Source organism: Musa acuminata, chromosome BXJ2-5 (assembly GCF_036884655.1).
Source record: "Musa acuminata AAA Group cultivar baxijiao chromosome BXJ2-5, Cavendish_Baxijiao_AAA, whole genome shotgun sequence".
In the NCBI taxonomy this organism is placed as follows: Eukaryota; Viridiplantae; Streptophyta; class Magnoliopsida; order Zingiberales; family Musaceae; genus Musa; species Musa acuminata.
Window position 1 is genome coordinate 14,965,161 of NC_088342.1, and position 19,789 is coordinate 14,984,949.

The window sequence follows — 19,789 nt, forward strand, 5'->3', positions numbered from 1 at the left end:
TATCTTCGACTCCTTTACTCTACTAGTGCCTTCCTGAGTGATTTCGAGTGTGTGTCAAATATCAAAAGCCATTTCACAAATAGACACTATATTGAATTCGTTTTTATCTAAAGCACAAAATAAGACATTTATAGCCTTGATATTTAAAGTGAAAGCCTTCTTCTCCAACTCATTCCAATCGCTCATTAGAAGAGAACACTTTTGAAAGCCATTTTCTACAATGTTCGATAACTCAAAATTCATTGAAATTAGAAAAATCCTCATTCTAGTCTTCCAATATGTGTAATTCATCCCATTGAACATGGGTGGACATGTAATTGAATGACTCTCTTGGTTGCTGGCAAATTTCATATCTCTTGGGTTTTAAACTAAACGAGAGTGACCTTACTCTGATACCAATTGTTATGATCAAGAGTGGTACTAAGAGGAGGAGCGTAGGGGGGGGGGGGGGGGCTGTGGGGGGTGTGTGTTGGTGTGTGAATTAGTGCAGCAAAAAAATTACGTCGATTCAAAATCCTTTGTATGATAAAAATTAATTTTGACTCAAATCATTTGTTTCACTTTGAATAAGTAGAGAAGAGAAGGTTGGGCAGTTTGCAATGTAGTAAAGTTGAATGCAGTAAAGAGAATTTATAGTAAGGAAAGAACACATCAGAATTTATAGTGGCTCGATCGTTGTGACCTATATCCACTTCCGATTCCTCCTCTATCGAGGTTACCGACGTCCACTAATGGTCCTCCTTCAATAGGCGAAGACCAACCACCTCTTTACAGTGCTATCTCCTTTTCACAGGTTTAGGAGATAACTCTTACAAGCCTCACTCCTTTTTCTTAGATGATTGCAAAGCTAAGAGAGGGAGGAGGATCTTCTCACTTTTACAACATTTTTTACACCCCAACACTTAATATTTTTCAACACTTTTGATTGCACTTTGTTACCCTTCCAAGTAGAAAAGGATGGGGTATTTATAGGCCCCAATGACTTCAGAATTGGAGTCAAAAAGTATCACATCTCCGGATTTCGAGGTAATGGTGGTACCATCGCCATTATTGGGCGGTACCATCGCCTAGTCTAGTGGTACCACCGCCTAACAGAACTCTTAAAGAGTAAGCTCTAACGGTACCACCGCTTGCAGGTAATAACTGCCAACGGTACCACTGCATGGTCTGGGCGGTACCATCACCTAAAAAACCTAGGAGACCGAGTCCCAAGCGATGCCACTACCCAGTCTATGCAGTAACACCACCCAAAACACCTGGGAGATCGAGTCCCAAGCGGTGCCATCGTCGATCGTGACTTCAAGTGTTGAATGAGCTATTTAATCCAGTCCAATTCATTCCTGTTAAGGGTCCAGTTGGCCACTAACTGAGTTAGTGGGATTACCTCCCAATCCTAACTCAACTTAAGGTCTAACTATAATAATTAAGACATTTAAAAAAGTATTCTTATTTCGGTACGTCAATTGTTCTTCCGGTGAGCTTCCAACGATTTTCCGACGAACTTCCGACGATCTCTCGGCAATGTTCTGGTGGACTTCCAACAAGCTCCTGTACTTCACGACGATCTTATTGGTGAGTTCCGATGAGCTTCTTTGGCAAGCTCTTGGACTTCTTGATTAATTCCGGTAAAACTTTTGATGAACGTCCGGTCTTTCGATGAACTCTCGAACTCCAAACGAAATCTCGATCTTGACTCTAGCACAACATTTGCTTTATGTCTTACCGCTATCGTAGTTAATCATGCACAATTTTCTCAACATATAGATTAGATCAAATAATTTACCAATTGATTTTATCATCAAAATCTGAGATTCAATAATTTACCAATGTATTTACAACCATAAATACAAAGAAATTATACATAATAAAACTCAAGTTGTAAACATCATGGTTTATTTAGATAAGTCAAATAGCAAAAAGAAAAAATTATAGTAAACAATCTTGATTCATAAAAAATCTCAAGTTATAATTCTGAAAAATCAAAAGAAACATAAGAGAACTTGATTCATTCATAAAAAAATCTCAAGTCATCAAGATCATGATTCATAAAAAATAAATCTCAATTTATAAAATTTTCTTGTAAGAAGTGCCAAGTCATCATCATCATCACTTTAGGCATTATACCAAAATAATAAATTTTTAAATCATCATTACTTGGGTATATATGATATCAAAATATGGTTTCAAGTCATCAAGGCATAACATGCATAATTTCAAACCATTACAAACCATTATCAAGGTCATAGTTTGTTTGCACAAGTCTATTCTTTAGTAAGTGGTAAGAAGAAATCATCAAAGATAGAAAAGATTTTGATTCTCAAGATATCCCAAGTAGAGAAATCAAAAGAAATTTTATGATTCTATTGGGAAAACCTCATTCAAATTCAATTTGTCAACTTCAAACTCATCATCAAAATCACTTTTCTTACATTTGAAAAAATTCACTGAAAACATTATATATTGATTTCATTAAACACAACATTTTCAATCATCGTTTAAAACCGAAAAAGTAAATTTTATCATAAAAATCATCAAGATTAATAAACTATAAATCACAAAAATCATCATTACTTCAAATCATCATGCATAATTAACTCATTAAATCATCAAGCATGATTTCATTAAACACAAAGCATTTTCAATCAAAATCATTTTGTTTCAGTTGGCAAGCTTTGTGAAGTGTGTTGGATTTCTGGTTATAAGCCTTGAGCATCCACTATCAAAATTTTATTTTTGCTCCTAGCTTTCGATTGTAGAGTTATCTACGAGAAAGGTGAGTTTGCTATCTTGTTTAGATCTACCTATCTTGTTTTTTAACATAAGGACATTTATAGTTCCTTTAGGAACCCAAACCAATTTATGTGAGTCATACTTTTTAAGTGAATATCTATAGGCATAATGCCCAAATCTATCATAAAAATTTCATCTATTTTCATAGAAAATATGTAATGCAAGTCCTTTAACAAAGATAGTTGGTTTTTGTTGAGTGTTACTCACAAAGCAAATTCCTTCCTTTCTATGAATATGACTCTTATTAGGAAGAATCATGTTTAAGGATTTACTATTAATTTTAAATTTATCTAACGTTTGTTGTAATAATAAATTTTTCTTTTTGCATGAATCTAATTCTTCACATTTAGTGTAAGAGTTTAACATACAATTATCATGCTCATTTCTTAATTTTTTAAATTCATTAGAAAGATAAGTATGATCCTTTTTAGCAATTTATAATTTTATTAACTAATTTAAATTTATTATAAAAATCATTGAATGCATCAAATAATTTATTATAAGGTAAAGACATTTCAGTTAAGTTATTTACCTCATTGTCGAGAGCCATTAAGGTATAGTTCGCCACCTTGCCTTTATTGATTTGCTCCTCATCTTCGGATGTACTCGATTCGTCCTAAGTCATCTTGAGTACTTTCTTCTTTTTTAATAACTTCTTCTTTTTAAGTTTATTTTTGTTCTTAGTTTCATGTTTTATGAATTTTTTGAATTTTCTGATGAGAAGTTTAAGGTCATCATCACTTGAGCTTTCGCTCGAGTGGTCTTCTTTTATTCTAAGTATCAAATCCTTTCTATTCTTTGAAAGATTGTTATCATATTTGTCATGTGCAATACATGTCATTTCATAGGTCATTAAAGACTCGATAAGTTCTTCAAGTGAAAAATTGTTCTAGTCCTTTGATTCTTGTATTGCCATTACTTTTGAGTCCTAACTTTTTAGAAGGGATCTTAGAATCTTGTTTATAAGTTCAAGATTAAAAAAATATTTGTCATAAGCTTTCAAACTATTAACGACATCCGTAAAATGGGTGTACATGTCAACAATAGTTTCGCTAGGCTTCATTTGAAATAATTCAAAATCATGCATCAAAAGATTTATCTTGAATTCTTTTACTCTATTCGTGCCTTCATGAGTTATTTCTAGTATGTGTCAAATCTCATGTGTAGTTAGTTTCACATAAAGAAATACGATTAAACTCATTTTTCTATAAAGCATAAAATAGAGCGTTCATAGCTCTAGCATTCAAAGAAAAAATCTTCTTCTCCCAATCATTCCATTCATTCATTGGTTTGGAAGACTTTTAAAAACTTCTTTCAACAATATTTCATAAATCAAAATCTATAGAAAGCAAGAAAACTCTCATTCGAGTTTTTCAATATGTATAGTCCATCCCATTGAACATAAGAGGATGAACGATAGAAAGGCCCTCTTGATTGCTAGTAAAAGTCATTTCTCTTGGGTGTTAAATCAAACTAAAAAAACCTTAGCTCTGATACTAACTATTAGGACCGAAATCAGTACTAAGAGGAGTGCTTTCATAAAACTTTTGACGATTCAAAAATTTTATTCGATAAAGCTCGTATCGAAAAAATGTTTAACTCAAAAACGTTTGTAAGAGTAATGAGCATAGTATGCAAGTAAATTAGTTAGCAATATGAATGAAAAACAGAATAGAAATGCAAATTGAGTTTTATAGTGGTTCAATTGTCGCAACTTACGTCCACTCCCGATTCCTCTTCCATCGAGGCCATCGACGTTCACTAACGATCTTCTTTCAACAGGCAAAGATCAACTATCTTCTTACAACTCTTTCTTCTTTTCACAGGTTTAGGAGATAACTTTTACATGCCTCACACATCTCTTAGACTAAGCCTAAAACTTAAAGAGTAGGAGGACACTTAGCACTTTTTCAACTCAGAATAACAACCCCTTTCTGCTCTTTTTTCTTGCTACCCCAATTAAGAAAGAGTGGGGTGTTTATAAACCCTAAATAGATTCAAATTTGGAGCCAAAAAGGGTCTTATCTCAGGTTTTTAGGGTGTTGGCGGTACCACCGTTGGTATTGGGTGGTACCACCACTTGCAAACTGACACTAGGTGGTACCACCGCTTGATACAGTTTGAGAGATTGTGTTTGGGTGATACCACCACCTAGTCTGGCGGTACCATTGCTTGACAACCTCGAACACAAGACTCTTGGAGACTAAGCCTCTAGTGGTTCCACTACTTGGTCTAGCGGTGCCACTACCTGACCAAACTTTTAGGCCACTAAATGGGCCTCCTAATAGGCCAAAATCAACCCCAGATTAGGCCCAATGACCCATAATTGAGTTGGTCTAATTATATTTAAAACCAATTTAATTACAACCTAGAATACTTCAATCAAGGCACGATTGATTATAAGCATGAATCCCATGTTGTTTAGTATGTTATTGGTTCATCTGATATTTTGTCCAACCCTTCGGCACTTCGTTTGACCTTTCAGTGCATCATCCTCTCCTTTGGTGTATTGCCCAATCAGCATGTTGACTTTCGCAACATCCGATCTCCTTGGCACAATTTTTGATTTTTTTTCTTGATGCCCGAACTTAAGGCATGAAGCCTTCTACTGAAACGTCAACTAGTGCTCAAGCCTGATGTCCAACCTTCTGACATGTTCCATTCTAACCCAACATCTGATTCCACTACTTTAATCGATTTATCTTTCCTTGATTGAAACTAGTCTTGCATCACTTAAATACATATTAGATTATAACTCATCAACTGATTTCAACATCAAAATATGAGATTCAACAAAATAGAGATCCAATACTCAATAGAGCATGATCTATTAGGGTTAAGTTGACTAGGGCCTCTATAAATAGGAGAGAAGCAAAGGGGCATAGCCTAGTCCCTTTTTGGCTGTCATCTCTGATACTCCTCTCTCTCCTCCTCGGCCGATAACTCTAGTTTGAGACATGTGGACAATAAGAAGGGTGGGCCCCTTCCTGATTATGTGGTGCGCATGGAGAGGAGGATTGTATAGCGATTTGAGGAGTGTCTTCATCGCATCTGTCATGTGGATCACTACTAGAGAGGAGGATAATTGACCTCCTTCATCCTCTCTTATAGATCTATAGGTTTTAAAGAATATACGATCTCCCTAGGTAACACATCTTTCATATACGCATAATTTTTTGTTTTGTGGATTTTTGCAAACCAATCTTCGCACGATGATGAGAAATATTTTTATTTTTCTATAGAAAATCTGAGATTTTTATTTTTTATTCTTCCGCTACGCATGTGATGCTGCACCAGATTTCGTAACACACATAATAAGACCATTTTGGAAGCTCCTTTGATGTTTGATGTTTGATGTTATAGCCGAAGGTAGATTAAAGGAAGGTCATATTCTACTATATAAATTACATGTCATCCTTCTTAGACCTATATAGAGCTAGAAGTATAAACTATCACTTGGTCCGATTTCATAAATTATTGTGGATATTATCAGTAGATGCTATAGTGTGTCATGAATTTGTTAGATTTCTTTAGAGGATATTGTGCTTACATATTTTGAATTTATCTTTTATCCATCGAAAAGCTAATCAGTCGAAGTTTCCGATAGAATTATGGAGAGATTGATTAAAGAGAGAATATATCATATTAACTTGATTCTCATTATCACTATGGGATTAGTCTACTTGGAGAGATGTGTTTGATGCTCTACATACGGTGCGATGAGGATGACCTTTCTACGTTGGAGTTATCCTTATCTTTAATAAACTTTTTATCTTCTTTAAAAGCAAAAAAGGACATTATTAATTATCAGCTCAAATTCTATCCTCAGTGAACTACATGCATATGGAAGTGCTCTTATGATGAAACAAGCCATTGGAGATGCTAATGCAAGTATGTTTTTTTTGTCCCATGAGACTTTCTTAAGTTGTAGCTTTGTAGTATTGTTTAGCTGAAGCAATCTGATTTACCTTGTCATTAAAAGTTCAATTCTCTGGATTTGATTACTTATTTTGAAACACGACCTCTTATATCACATATATATAATTTGATGGAAAAATAATGCTTCAAAATAGTAGAAATATATTCTAGCTAGAATTATGGAGAATATACCATAATAAGCTTTGCCTACTTCATAGATAAAAGAAAGGTCTTTCTTACAGGATCCTGTTGTAACATTTCATGTGGGTCTTTGCATATATTTCTCACCTAAATTTATTCCAGAGGAAGATGACCATTTTCTTTTTATCATCATCCTCTTTGACCTCTTTAAGAATTTGTTTTCCCTGAAATGTTGATAATAATTACAATCTCAACTTGTAGCATTCCACTCAATGTTCCATTGCCTTATTTATTCCTTATGAAGTTGTCTCCTACCTACCAACGCTTTGAACGTAACCTACTAAAGCATGGAAATGTACATCTAACTTCATGCTGCGAATCCAAATCTCTCAGCCACGAAGTCTTGCCTTGATACTGCATTCAAATGGAAGTTGCCCTGCTTATGGTGTGACAAGTTAGTTCTTACCACGCCACTATGAGAGTGGTGGCCATCTTTGTGGACTCCTGTGGTGAAACTGACAGCAAATCAAATCATCAGATACCTCTTTTATTCAAGTCATTGATTCTCTTAGTAATACCTCTGCTTTCTTGTTCTCTTCCTTGAACTTTTGTTCGAAGTCACTCATCTCGACGAGTGTCATAGACTCTCCCAGGGTGCGTGGCTTCAGAATCCCTTCTTTTCTTCTGTCAACTTCCAACAGAGACGCAAATTCTTCGGACCGAGTGATCTCAGCAAAATATATTAGGGTAGATGGAGCTGTTGATCAGGTCCCGCGTTGCTGAGGCAACTGATAAGACCTCCTGCAGAATCTCCACTTGACTTGCACTTCCTCGAGAGGTCCCCGAAAGTGAGGCTTTTGAATCATTGATACTGTTGCATGAGAAGTCATCCATTTCCAAGGGAGGCAAGGTGAGCCTGCGTTGAAGTCTTGCACACTCTATTGCTATATCTATCTGCATGGTGACCATGGTGGACGTCTTAGTTAATTTACTGACAACCAGAGAGGAAAAAGTATTTCAAGTCTTCTTGTTCTTTTAATCGGACGTGGTTCGGAGTCACATTGGAAGACTTTTACCTTCCGTGGCGTGCAAGGAAAGCATGCTGGATCATGAAATGGTGGACCAGTGGCGAACGCTTCCTCAGATAGATACTGCATCCACTGGCGATTCTCAGAAGCACTCGCATCAAGCGTCGATCCTTGAATGGTCTCTGAAGAGTGCGTCTCAGAAGGAGAAGGACGACCACGGCTCCCAAATTCTTCACCAATTTTAATTCTATCGGAAGAAAGCTCAGCTGTGTGTGAATCAGCTGGCTTCCATTGCAACTGTTCTACACGAGGTGAACCATAATGCTCTATGATCTTAGCACCAGCAGTTGCACTCTTCATGAATACGCGACAAAGAGCATAAGACTCCTGAATGATCCATGAAGACATAAATCCATACTTCAGACTTTAAACGTGGAGAAGCACAGAAGAAAGGCAGGAGGATGAGTGCCTCGGTACCTGCAAGCCGGAGGGCATTTCGCTTTCCTTCTCGTCGAGACGGTACTCATGCATGACCCAGTGTGTCCGAGAGCCACGCGGTGCTCGTCCCTTGTAGTAAACAAGCGTCTTCTTCGTGCCGACAGCACGCCCTTGAAAGCTCACTTTTCGGTCCTTCCCTGTGGCCTTCCAGTAGCCAGCCCGAGTTGCTCGGTTTGTCCTCGATCCATTGGGGTACTTACGATCTCGGGGGCTGAAGAAGTACCACTCAAGATCCTTGCTTGGTAGAAAGGATTTCTCTGGTGAAAGGAACAAGATTCAGAAATATAGACCCGGAGGAGATGAGAAGGTTATTATTACAAATACGTATCGTTTGCTAGATCATGGAGGAATAAAAGGTAATCCTATAAGTTTCTTTTAAGCAACATTAAGGACACCATCACTAAAACCTAGATATGCCCCTCGTCGGGCCCTAGCAATGCCCCACAAGAAGAGGGATCATCATTTCTTGAAGACTATGCTGCTTTTCTTGTTACTTTTTGACTAGAGTCCGACTCTGTTCATGCTTCTTTCTTTCTCGATAAGCTTTGTGGTTTCTCAAAATGCATGGCGTTGCTCCAAGAAACGAAATTTAAAGCAAGGTCTAGAAAAGGCAACCAACCAAACGATAGTTCGACAAAGTCCAAAACAGCTTCCAACTTTGGAATAATGTCTTATAAGTTAAACTTCCAATTAAATTCAACTTTTGCATTTAATCTGGAGAGAAAAAAAACAGGTTTCTTTTTTTTTTCTTCCAAATAAGTCTTAATTTTCACGATTTTTCTTGAAGAAGATACTGCAAGAGAACATAATTATGAGGGGCTAAAAGTAGTGACAGTTGCATGGAAATCTATGATCAAATGATGAGCGTTGCACATCGTAGGTATGTTTTAGAAAGGTAATCTTGAAGAATTGGAGTAGGATCTTGGCTAGATATATTGAAGAGGCCAAGTTCTCTAATTCCATATACTGTCGGTGCATCTTGTGATCGAATATTCGTTTGTGCTTATAATCTGTCAAGCTCATCTCTAAAATATAATCGGTCAATAGCTGATCATTAATATTAAAGTGAAAAGGGATTCTGCAGAATAACTAACTAATAAGCAGTCCAGATTAGAACAAGCAAATTAAGAAAATTGAGATAGGAAGGAAAGAGATACCTGGTAATTCCCATGGCTCGCACTTGTAGAGATCAACCTCGGGGATGATCTCCAGCTCAAATCTATATCCATTAATCTTCCTCTTGAGGTAGTATGCAACGAGCTCTTCGTCGGTGGGATGGAAACGAAAACCTGGCGGCAAGGTGACTGGTGCCATCTCCTAGGAACCTTTAAAAAAGAGAGAGAGAGAGAGAGAGAGAGAGGTAGTCCATTTACCTGGCTATATAGTGCGATAAGAGGGGTTGTCTTCTGTCATCTTCTGGGTTCAGGGATGGGATTCTCCTCGTCGTCGTCGTTCAGAAGAAGCTCTTGGCTTTGGCTTTAGCTTTGCCTTTGCCTTTGTTTTCGTCTTCCTATGCGTCAGCGGCCACAGAGATCCCAAGCGTCTGTTCTTGTCCTTGGCCGCCAAAACCCGGTGCGGCCACGTGTCGAGGTACCACCGGCAGCCTGTGGGCCCGGTGGGCAATGTCGTGTCAGCTCTCGATATAAATTGCAAGCTTTCACAAATTGACGTAACATTCACACACACATTCCGCCGGCCAGTGGATAAAATGAATTATTGTTATTTCATAGCAATAGGAACCGCACTGTGTTTCGTTCGTTCAATTATATGTATTTAATACGTACTTAGATAATCCCGCTATCAACTAGTCTATTAGGTCATTAGCATTTGGAAATACAATTCCATGACACAGGTAGCAGTACTCAGGACTCCCGTTCTCTTTCTGATACTTTTGAGAGTGGTTTGATCTCCTTCTATGTGAAGACAGATGAATATTCTAACCCAACTGCAGCAAAGTAGACTAGGTTAAAGGATTAATATCAAAATTAGATAAGCTCAGTTAGAAGATAAAATGAGAAGATTTATTTAAAATGATAAAATGATAAATTTTATTGATACAACGAGAGATAGAAAATGACTTTACTAAGAAGTAAAACATGAGTACAACCAACCATCACCGTAAGCATTAAAGATAATCAAATAAGATAATTCATTGAAAAATATTCTTTTTCAAAAATCATCCATCCCAGTTAGTCTAATGAAATATGTTGCATGATTTTCTTATCTAAAGACATATACCAATCTAACTTTCTCAAAGAGGACAATCAAATTAAGGATATTATAAATAATATTTCATAAGACCCGTGAAAGATTAGTTCTATCATTAATATTTTAATTTAACTAAATGATATCAAAAATAAAATATTTATATAGTCAATATTAAATAGTCACGATATTATGATTTATAATTATTATTGACTTGTTCGCCAACAATTTTAAACAACTTTTCTTCCTTCGTAACTCTCTCTCTCTCTCTCCCTCTCTCTCTTTCTCTCTCTCTCTCTCTCTCTCTCTCTCTCTCTCTCTCTCTTTTTCTCTCTCTCTCTCTCTCTCTCTCTCTCTCTCTCTCTCTCTATATATATATATATATATATATATGTGAATTTAACCTGTTAATGGCTTACTTAATATCATCTATTATAGCTTTGGAGTGTCACAAGGGAAGACAAAATAACAATTTAACACCCATCTTCCTGACAACGACGCAAGGTACTTTTGACACCCGCGAACTAGATGTCTACGTGGAGGACTCGAGGGTGGCCTCCCCTTTGATCTCCAACTTGGATTCCATCTTTTGCTTTTTATCCATTCATGCATCTTTAGTTTGGTGTCTTTTCTCTTTTCTCTTTCTAATCTTCCTCTCCATTCGCTACACCATTCTCTCGACCGCTTCTCTTTCTTCCTTATGAGCCTTACCTATAGCTAGTTATTACTTGCCATGTGTCGATCATCCATATGCCCATTTTGCTACGATTTTTTTTTTTTTTTTTTTTTAGTGAAATTTCAGCTCAAAAAATTTATTAAAACTCCTCAAATTCCGATTCTATCCTTCAGATTTAATAATTCAAATAATTTTTAGGATTTTTACCCCCCAAAACTATGTATTACATGCTTAATATCTAGTTATGTTACTGGCATCTCATGCTTGCAAAAACATGAATCAGACAAAATATTTGGAGAAGCTTATAATTAATTCATTGCTCTCTTTTTACAATTGATAACCCCCTTGCTATTGATAATTTTTTAAAAACTAAAATATTAGTTTATCATTTATAACTTTAGCATTATCGATTTTTTTTTCTTTCTCATAATCTCTTATTTTATTCTCACTATTGATACTCATCGGCAACATCGACACCATCATCCTCCTCCGAGGAGGAAGAAATATGTATTTACAAATAAGATTAATTTTTTAGGAATATTAAAAAAATTAAAATAAGATTATAACTAGTAAATAGGATTTACAAATAATAATCTCCTATTTGGATCACACCCTATCACCCAACCACATATAAAACTGGAGTTTTTTGTTTTATCTTTTCTTTTGTTTTGTTAGGACTTGTGATAAAAAAAAATTTAAGTATATTCGGGATTTCGAAATTCCAGTATTAAAAAGGTTTATAATGTTATTATTAGTCAGTAATAATGAACACAGACTTTCTTTAGTAAGTATAAATCCTATTAGTATTATTATTGGTATTCAGATAGAGAAAATTATGAATACCACCATCATGATCACTAATGTTATTTTCATTTCTCCTACAAATTAATACAATTACAAACAAAATAATGAAGACTGATGCAACTCTTACCGAAATTAGATTCACAATAGCTCTACAGACGAATCTTTAAGCTAACTTGTTAGTGTATAATAATTACCGGTCATTGTCTCTTTTCTCGGATGATAGAGCAATCCTCTTAAGTGAGAAGATAGATGCTCATCTTCATCTTCTCACAAATCACAAGTCATGTTTGCTTTAAGATGGTGCATGATGTCCCATCATGGCTTCATGACATTAATTAAATTAGTTTCAGTGAATCTTATGTATTTTTCTACCGAAAGAAAAAAGAGAGCATCTAATATTTGTCACTTGAGGGATGCAAATAAGATAATATTTATCGGATTTGGATGGAGATGGATGATATTAAGTCAAACAAATGAGCAAAGCCTTTCACAAAAGACACGATTACGCGTGGAAGCATGCTTTATTATCTTTGGCCTTTATCAATTACATTACGACGTAGAATGGATTAGATTTTATTGCAAACAAACTCAAATAAAAGTGAATTGGGTGATAAGCTTTCTTGAGCAAGTTTTCCATTACAAAGATTGTGGTGGTTCACATGGCCTTGGTGATCAAAGACTTGGAAGGGGTAAGGAGAAACAAATTAAAATCAGATTTTCTATGGCAACCTTGCATGTGTGTTTCTTTCAAGTATATTATCTTGAAAAGATTGATCATATCGAACAAATCAACTTTTTTAACTGTCCAAAACTAGATCAAGAGTTCGAGTACACAGTTCACATATGATCAAGATTAATTAAAGTGGAAGATATAAACAAAGTGTATCACCAGTGATGAATCCAAGCCAGGTTACAGGTGATCAAAGATTGATCATAGTGTATTACAAATAACACAATGATCAAGATCCTTGTTTTTTCTCTCTAAATCATTCAAATGACATAAATCAAGACAATGAAGAATCAAGATTCTTTCTTTCTTTCTTCAAAAATAATTATTTATTTATCTTTTGAGATCATATCACGTTCAAGGCTTTAACATTAATTGATCTATAGTCCTATTTACTTTCTGATTAGTAGGGAATGATAGAAATTTTAAAAATATATATTTTTAAATTTTAAATAGACTCTTTTGATATAAAAAACGAGAACTCTAAGATCACATACCTTTTTTTTTTCTTTATATATATATATATATATATATATATATATATATATATATATATATATATATATATATATATATATATATATATATATATATATATATATATATATATATATATATATATTTCACACATGGCTGCTTGCTGTGGCACTTTTTTTTTCCCCTCTTTTTCTTGTTCTTTTCTTTCTTACCTTCCCAATCTTTTTTTCTTTACAGGCTGAGTTTTGACTTCCTAACGTAACATGCAATTGTGAATAAATATCAGAAAAGCACTTCTTTTAAAAAAATCTGATTTCCTTCTTTAGTGCAAGCTTCAGTCTGTTCTACAAGACCATGTGGTAACGAGGAATGATATAGTTAGTTGCTTAATCATGATACTATGATAACGAGGAAAGAAATTTAAAAGACTAATAGTTGTATTTGCTGGAATGAGTCTTTGGATTGAAAAGAAATAACTCAAGATAATATTTTCATAAAATCGATAAATAGCTCAACATCAAATTTAAAATCACAAATGAATATAAAAAATTCACCACCAAGGACACTAAACAATGATACGGAACTAAAAATAAATGATTCATTATTCAAGGAAATGTTTAAGAGATACAGAGACGAAACTTACCATTTTATGGTAAACCAAAGAGATACAGTGTTAAGAGAGAACTCAAAAAGTTTCTATAAATACAATCAGATTCTGAACTCCTCCCTAACTCTAAAACATCAAAATAAATAATAGTGTATGAAACAACCCTCAATGCATAGCGAACTACGAAATTTATTGCTTTGCAGCTGATAACTAACTTTTTTAATACATTCCTCATTCATGAAGATAAGTTGAATTAACTCTCCCTTTGAAATAATATTAACTTTCTGCCTACCAGAGCACCTATTAATGAAACAACTTTAACTTTCTCTAGAAAAAAAGCTCATGAGCTGTTATATTTGAGAGGTTTGAATTAAAGGCTATGAAACAAGCATTGTGGGTTATAGAGAATATCATAGGATCATTAAGGTTTACACGAGCTGATTGTAGCAAATTAGGTACTCTCGTGTCAATCTCCCCTAGTTGAAAAATACTTGTTCTCAAATCCTTATTTGTTCCATAAACATGATAATGACTTAAATCAGCCACATTGAATATTGGGGACACTCTATAATCTCCAAGTAGCTCGATCTCATAAGTATTCTTGCCAATTCTCTTAAGCACCTTGAATGAACCATTAGTCTTTGGTTTTAATTTCTCAAATTTGTCTGGTAGAAACCTCTCATTCCTTAGATGAATCTAGATTAAATCACCCACATTAAACTCCATATACTTCTGTGTTTGTTGGCAGCTTGCATGTATCTCTTATTTTGCTTCTCAATGGTTGCTTTAAGACTCTCATGCAACTTCTTTATCTGCTTAGCTCTCTCATCAGCATCTCCACTAAATTGCTTAGTTATAGAACGAGGAACTAAGTCCAAAGGATTAGTAGGATTAGCACCATAAACAACCTTAAAAGAACTCTTACTAATGCTACGATGCGTGGAACGGTTGTAGGCAAACTCAATTTATGGAAGAATGAGATCCTATTACTTAATGTTCTTGCCAACATAACTTCTAAGTAAGTTTCCTAAGTATATGTTCAGTACCTCTGTTTGCCCATCGGTTTATAGATGATGGGAGCTATTGAAATTCAAAGATGTACCCGGCTTCCTCTATAGAGTTCTCCAAAATGACTAAGAAATTTTGAATCTTGATCAAACACCATAATTCTTGAAATATCATGCAATCTCACAATCTCCTTAAATACAAATCAACAATATGAAATGCATCATTTGATTTATTGTAGGAAACAAAGTGAGACGTCTTTGAGAATTTATCAACCACAACCATGATAGAGTCCTTGTTCCATTGAGTTCTTGGAAGTCCCAAAATGAAATCAAGACTTACATTCTCCCATGGAGCATTGGGCACTAGCAATGAAGTGTATAAACCAGATTTTGGCTTCTTACTTTTGCCAAATGACACACTCGGCATTGCTTTACAAGTCTTTCCACATCTCTTAATATCTTAGGCCTACAAAAATTTGATTGAATAAAAGCTAGAGTCTTATCACTACCAAAATATCCTCTCAAAACACTACCATGAGCTTTAGCCATAATTATTTGTCTCAAAGAACAAGATAGAACACATAAGACATTAGCTTGAAAAAGAAAACCATTAAAGATAAAAAATTACTAAAAAGAACATGATTTGTAATTATGCCATATTGAGCTGAAATCCACATCATTCTTGTAGAAATCTTTGAATTTTTTAAATCTAACCACTTTGACTTCCAAGACTGATAATAAAGAATGCTTTCTACTCAATACATTAGTAACTATGTTTTCAACAGTAGATTTGTGCTTGATAGTAAAGTTATAAGATTGCAAGGACTCTACCTAAACTGCATGTCTCTTGTTTAGCTTATGCTGAAGATTAATGAACTTTATGTTGAATCTTGGATTTTGATAATGAAATCAATTGATAAATAATCTAATCCATATGTTGAGATAAGTGTTGTAGGATTAACTAGGATAATGAATAAGTCATAAAGTAGATATTAGGCCAGAGTCAAAGATCGGATGATATGTCGAAGATTCGAACGATGTGTTAGAAGCTCGCCAAGAGTTCGTTGGGAGTTCGCTGAGAGTTCATCGGGAGTTCACCAAGAGTTCATTAGGAGTTCGCCAAAAGCATGCCGAAAAGTTCACCAGAAGTTCGTTGAGATTTCACTAGAAGAACAATTGACATACCGGATAAAGATTGCTTAGTTAATGCCTTAATTATCATAGTTAGAACCAAGACTGAGTTAGGATTATAAGACAATCCCACTAACTCAATTAGGGGCCAACTAGGCCCAAAACTAGATTGAGTTGGGCCGGATAGAAGGCTCACTCGGCCACTTGGAGCCTTGCCAGGTGGTGGCACTACCCAGGGTGACGGGTGGAACCGCTTGAGACTTAGCTTTCCAAGTGGTTTGGGTAATGGTACTACCTAGACCGGGTGATGGTACCATCGACAGTTAATGTTGCCAAGCGGTGGTATCACCAGAACCCAATCTTCGAGGCTCTATCAAGCGGTAGTATCACTAGACTAGGCAGTGGTATCGCCTAGTGTTAGAGTACTTGGCGATGGTACCGCCAATACTCCGAAAATCCAAGAAGAGATACTTTTGGCTCCAATTCTGAAACCTTTGGGTCTATAAATACCCCACTCCTTTCTGCATGAAAGGGTAACAAAAAGAGCAGAAAAGTGTGAAAAAATCTTTAAGTGTTAGGGTGTAAAAATGCTAAGGGTCCTCCTCCTCTTTCTTCAGCTTTGTAATCATTAGAGAAGAGGTGTGAGGCTTGTAAGAGTTGTCTCCTAAACCCGTGAAAAGGAGACAAGCTTTGTAAGAAGGTGGTTGGTCTTCGCCTATTGAAGGAAGACCATTAGTGGACACCGATGACCTCGACAGAGGAGGAATCAAAAAGTGGACGTAGGTCACAACGATTGAACTACTATAAATCAAGTACATTCTTTTCTTACTACATTCTTTCATTACTTATCTGCACTCTACACTTTACATTTAATACGAGCTTTTTGACGAAACTATTTTGTTAAACGAAACTTTCCAAATCAACATAATTTTTATCGCTGAACTAATTCACACTCCGAGGATTTTCTTGATTTATATAGATTTTGAGTTATGGAATATCACCGAAAACATATTTCAAAAGTCTTCTCTTCCAATGAACGATTGGAATGATTTGGAGAAGAATACTTTCTCTTTAAACGCCAAAGCTATGAATACTTTATTTTGTGCTTTGGATAAAAATGAATCGAGTTTTAATTTGCGAAATGACTTGTGATATTTGGCATACACTTGAAATCACACACGAAGGCATGAGTAGAGTTAATGAGTCAAATATCAATCTTTTAGTTCATAGTTATGAATTGATTCGTATGAAACCAAACGAGACTATTGGAGACATGTACACTCGGTTTACAAATGTCGTCAATAGTCTAAAAGCTCTTGGTAAAAGTTTTTCTAACTTTGAACATGTTAATAAGATATTAAGATCCCTTCTAAAGGGTTGGGATCCTAAAGTAACCGCAATTCAAGAAGCCAAGGACTTGAACAACTTTCCACTCGAAGAACTTATCAGGTCTTTGATGACCTATGAAATGACGTGCAATGCATATGAAGAACTTAAGAACAACATTCCAAAGAACAAGAAGGATTTGACACTTCGAACTCAAGAAGACCACTTGAGAGAAAACTAAAGCAATGATGATGATGATGATGATGATGACTTGACACTTCTAACAATAAAATTTAAAAAATTTATAAAAAGGAGCAAAACTAAACATAACATTAAAAACAAAAATAAACTTAAAAATGATCAAATAATTTGCTACGAATGCAAGAAGCCAGGATACTTCAAAAGTGAATGTCCCCAAATGAAGAAGAAGCAACCGAAGAAGAAGAAAGTGCTAAAGGCTACTTGGGACGATTCGAGTGCATCCGAAGATGAGGAGCCAACCAATAAAGAAGTCACAAATTATGCTCTAATGGCGCTCAATGATGAGGTAAGTGACGTAAACAAATCTTATTTATCTTATGATGAATTACTTAATGCTTTTAATGATTTGTTTGATAAATATAAATTAGTTAATAAAAAGTATAAATTATTAAAAAATGAGCATGCATGCTTCTCTTGTTAGTGAATTTGATAGATTAAAGATTAAACATGATAATGAAATATTGCTTTCTTATATAAAATGTGAAGAATTAGAAATGCTTAAAAAGGAGAATTTGCTACTACATGAAACCTTAGAAAAATTTGAAATAGGAAGAAAATCCTTAAACATGATCCTTGCAAAGAGGGACCATGCTCATAGAAGAGATGAAATCAGCTTTGTGAGTAACACTTACCAAAAGCCAACCATCTTTGTTAAAGGCCCAACCTTACATATTTCACCCCGAAGCAAATATAACTTTGGTTGCAAATTTGGAGATTATTCTCATAAATATCCATTTAAGAGGTACCATATACATAAGTTAATTTGGGTCCCTAAAGGAACCTTAAATGATACAATGCAAAATGATAAGTTAGGTAGATCTATTTATGAGGAACCCAAGGTAAAATGGGTACCTAAAAGAAAACCCCGCTTTCTTGTAGATATGTCTACAATCTCAAGCTAGGAGCAAGAGATAGTACCTTGATAGTGGATGCTCAAGGCACATAACTGGAGATCCAACACACTTTTCTAAACTCACTAACCAAGATGAAGGATTTGTCACCTTCGGAGACAACAACAAAGGCAAAATTATTGGAAAAGAAAATATAGGTAATAAATCAAACATTTTGATTAAAAATATTTTATTAGTAGATGGTTTAAAGCGTAACTTGTTAAGCATTAGTCAATTATATAATAAAGGTTTCAACATCAAGTTTGAATCTAATGCTTACATTATAGAAATACCACACATGAATAGATCTTTAATTGCCTTAAGGACCAACAATGTCTAGACCATTGATCTTAACGAGTTTTGTAATGAAACATGCTTTTCGGTTTTAAACGATGATGCTTGGCTTTGGTATAGGAGGTTAGGTCATGCTAACATGAAACTAATCTCCCAAATTTTATCTAGAGAACTTGTAAGAGGAATCCCTAGCATCAAATTTGTCACAGACAGTGTGTGATACATGTCAAATAGAAAAACAAATAAAAAGTAGTTTCAAGTCAAAGAATCAAATAAGCACCTTAAACCATTGCAATTGATTGATATGGATTTATTTGGACCAATTGATACAATAAGGAGGTAGCAAATACGCCTTTGTAATTGTTGATGATTATAGTAGATACACTTGGACATACTTCTTTACACATAAAAGTGATTGTTTTTAAGTATTTTTAAAAATTTTGTAAACTTTTTCAAAATGAAAAAGGCTTTATGATTGCATCTATACGTAGTGATCATGGTGGTGAGTTTCAAAACCGTGATTTTTAAAACTTTTGTGAATCAAATGAGTACAAGCATAATTTCTCTACTCCAAGAAACTCATAACAAAATGAAGTAGTTGAAAGAAAAAATAAGAATTTACAAGAAATGACAAGAACCATGTTAAATGAACATAGCCTACCCAAATATTTTTGGGCCGAAGCTGTTAACACAATATGCTATGTCATGAATAGGGTTCTAGTAAGACCATTACTTTCCAAAACTCCTTATAAGTTATGGAATAACAAAATTCCTAATGTTTTATATTTTAAAGTTTTTGGTTGTAAATGTTTTGTTTTAAACGAAAAAGATGCCTTAGGAAAATTTGATGCAAAATCTGATGAAGGTATTTTTCTTGGTTATTCTTCTACTTCTAAAGCATTTCGTGTATTTAATAAAAGAACTTTAGTTATAGAAAAATCTATTCATGTTATTTTCAATGAGATTTCTGAATCTAAGAAAAATGATTTTGATGTTGATTTTGATTTTG

The 19,789-nt window shown here is 34.8% G+C and overlaps 1 protein-coding gene across 1 annotated transcript; it reads right to left on the reverse strand.

The window, feature by feature from the left end:
• Positions 1 to 6,986: 6,986 nt before the first annotated feature.
• On the reverse strand, positions 6,987 to 9,874 carry LOC135611730 (NAC domain-containing protein 54-like). Its single transcript, XM_065107382.1, has 4 exons — positions 9,533 to 9,874; positions 8,355 to 8,632; positions 7,926 to 8,264; positions 6,987 to 7,803 (listed from the first exon to the last, which is right to left on the reverse strand). Exons 1-4 carry the CDS (start codon positions 9,687 to 9,689, stop codon positions 7,579 to 7,581), a joined length of 999 nt encoding a protein of 332 aa, XP_064963454.1. The 5' UTR covers positions 9,690 to 9,874; the 3' UTR covers positions 6,987 to 7,578.
• Between the last annotated feature and the right edge of the window lie 9,915 nt (positions 9,875 to 19,789).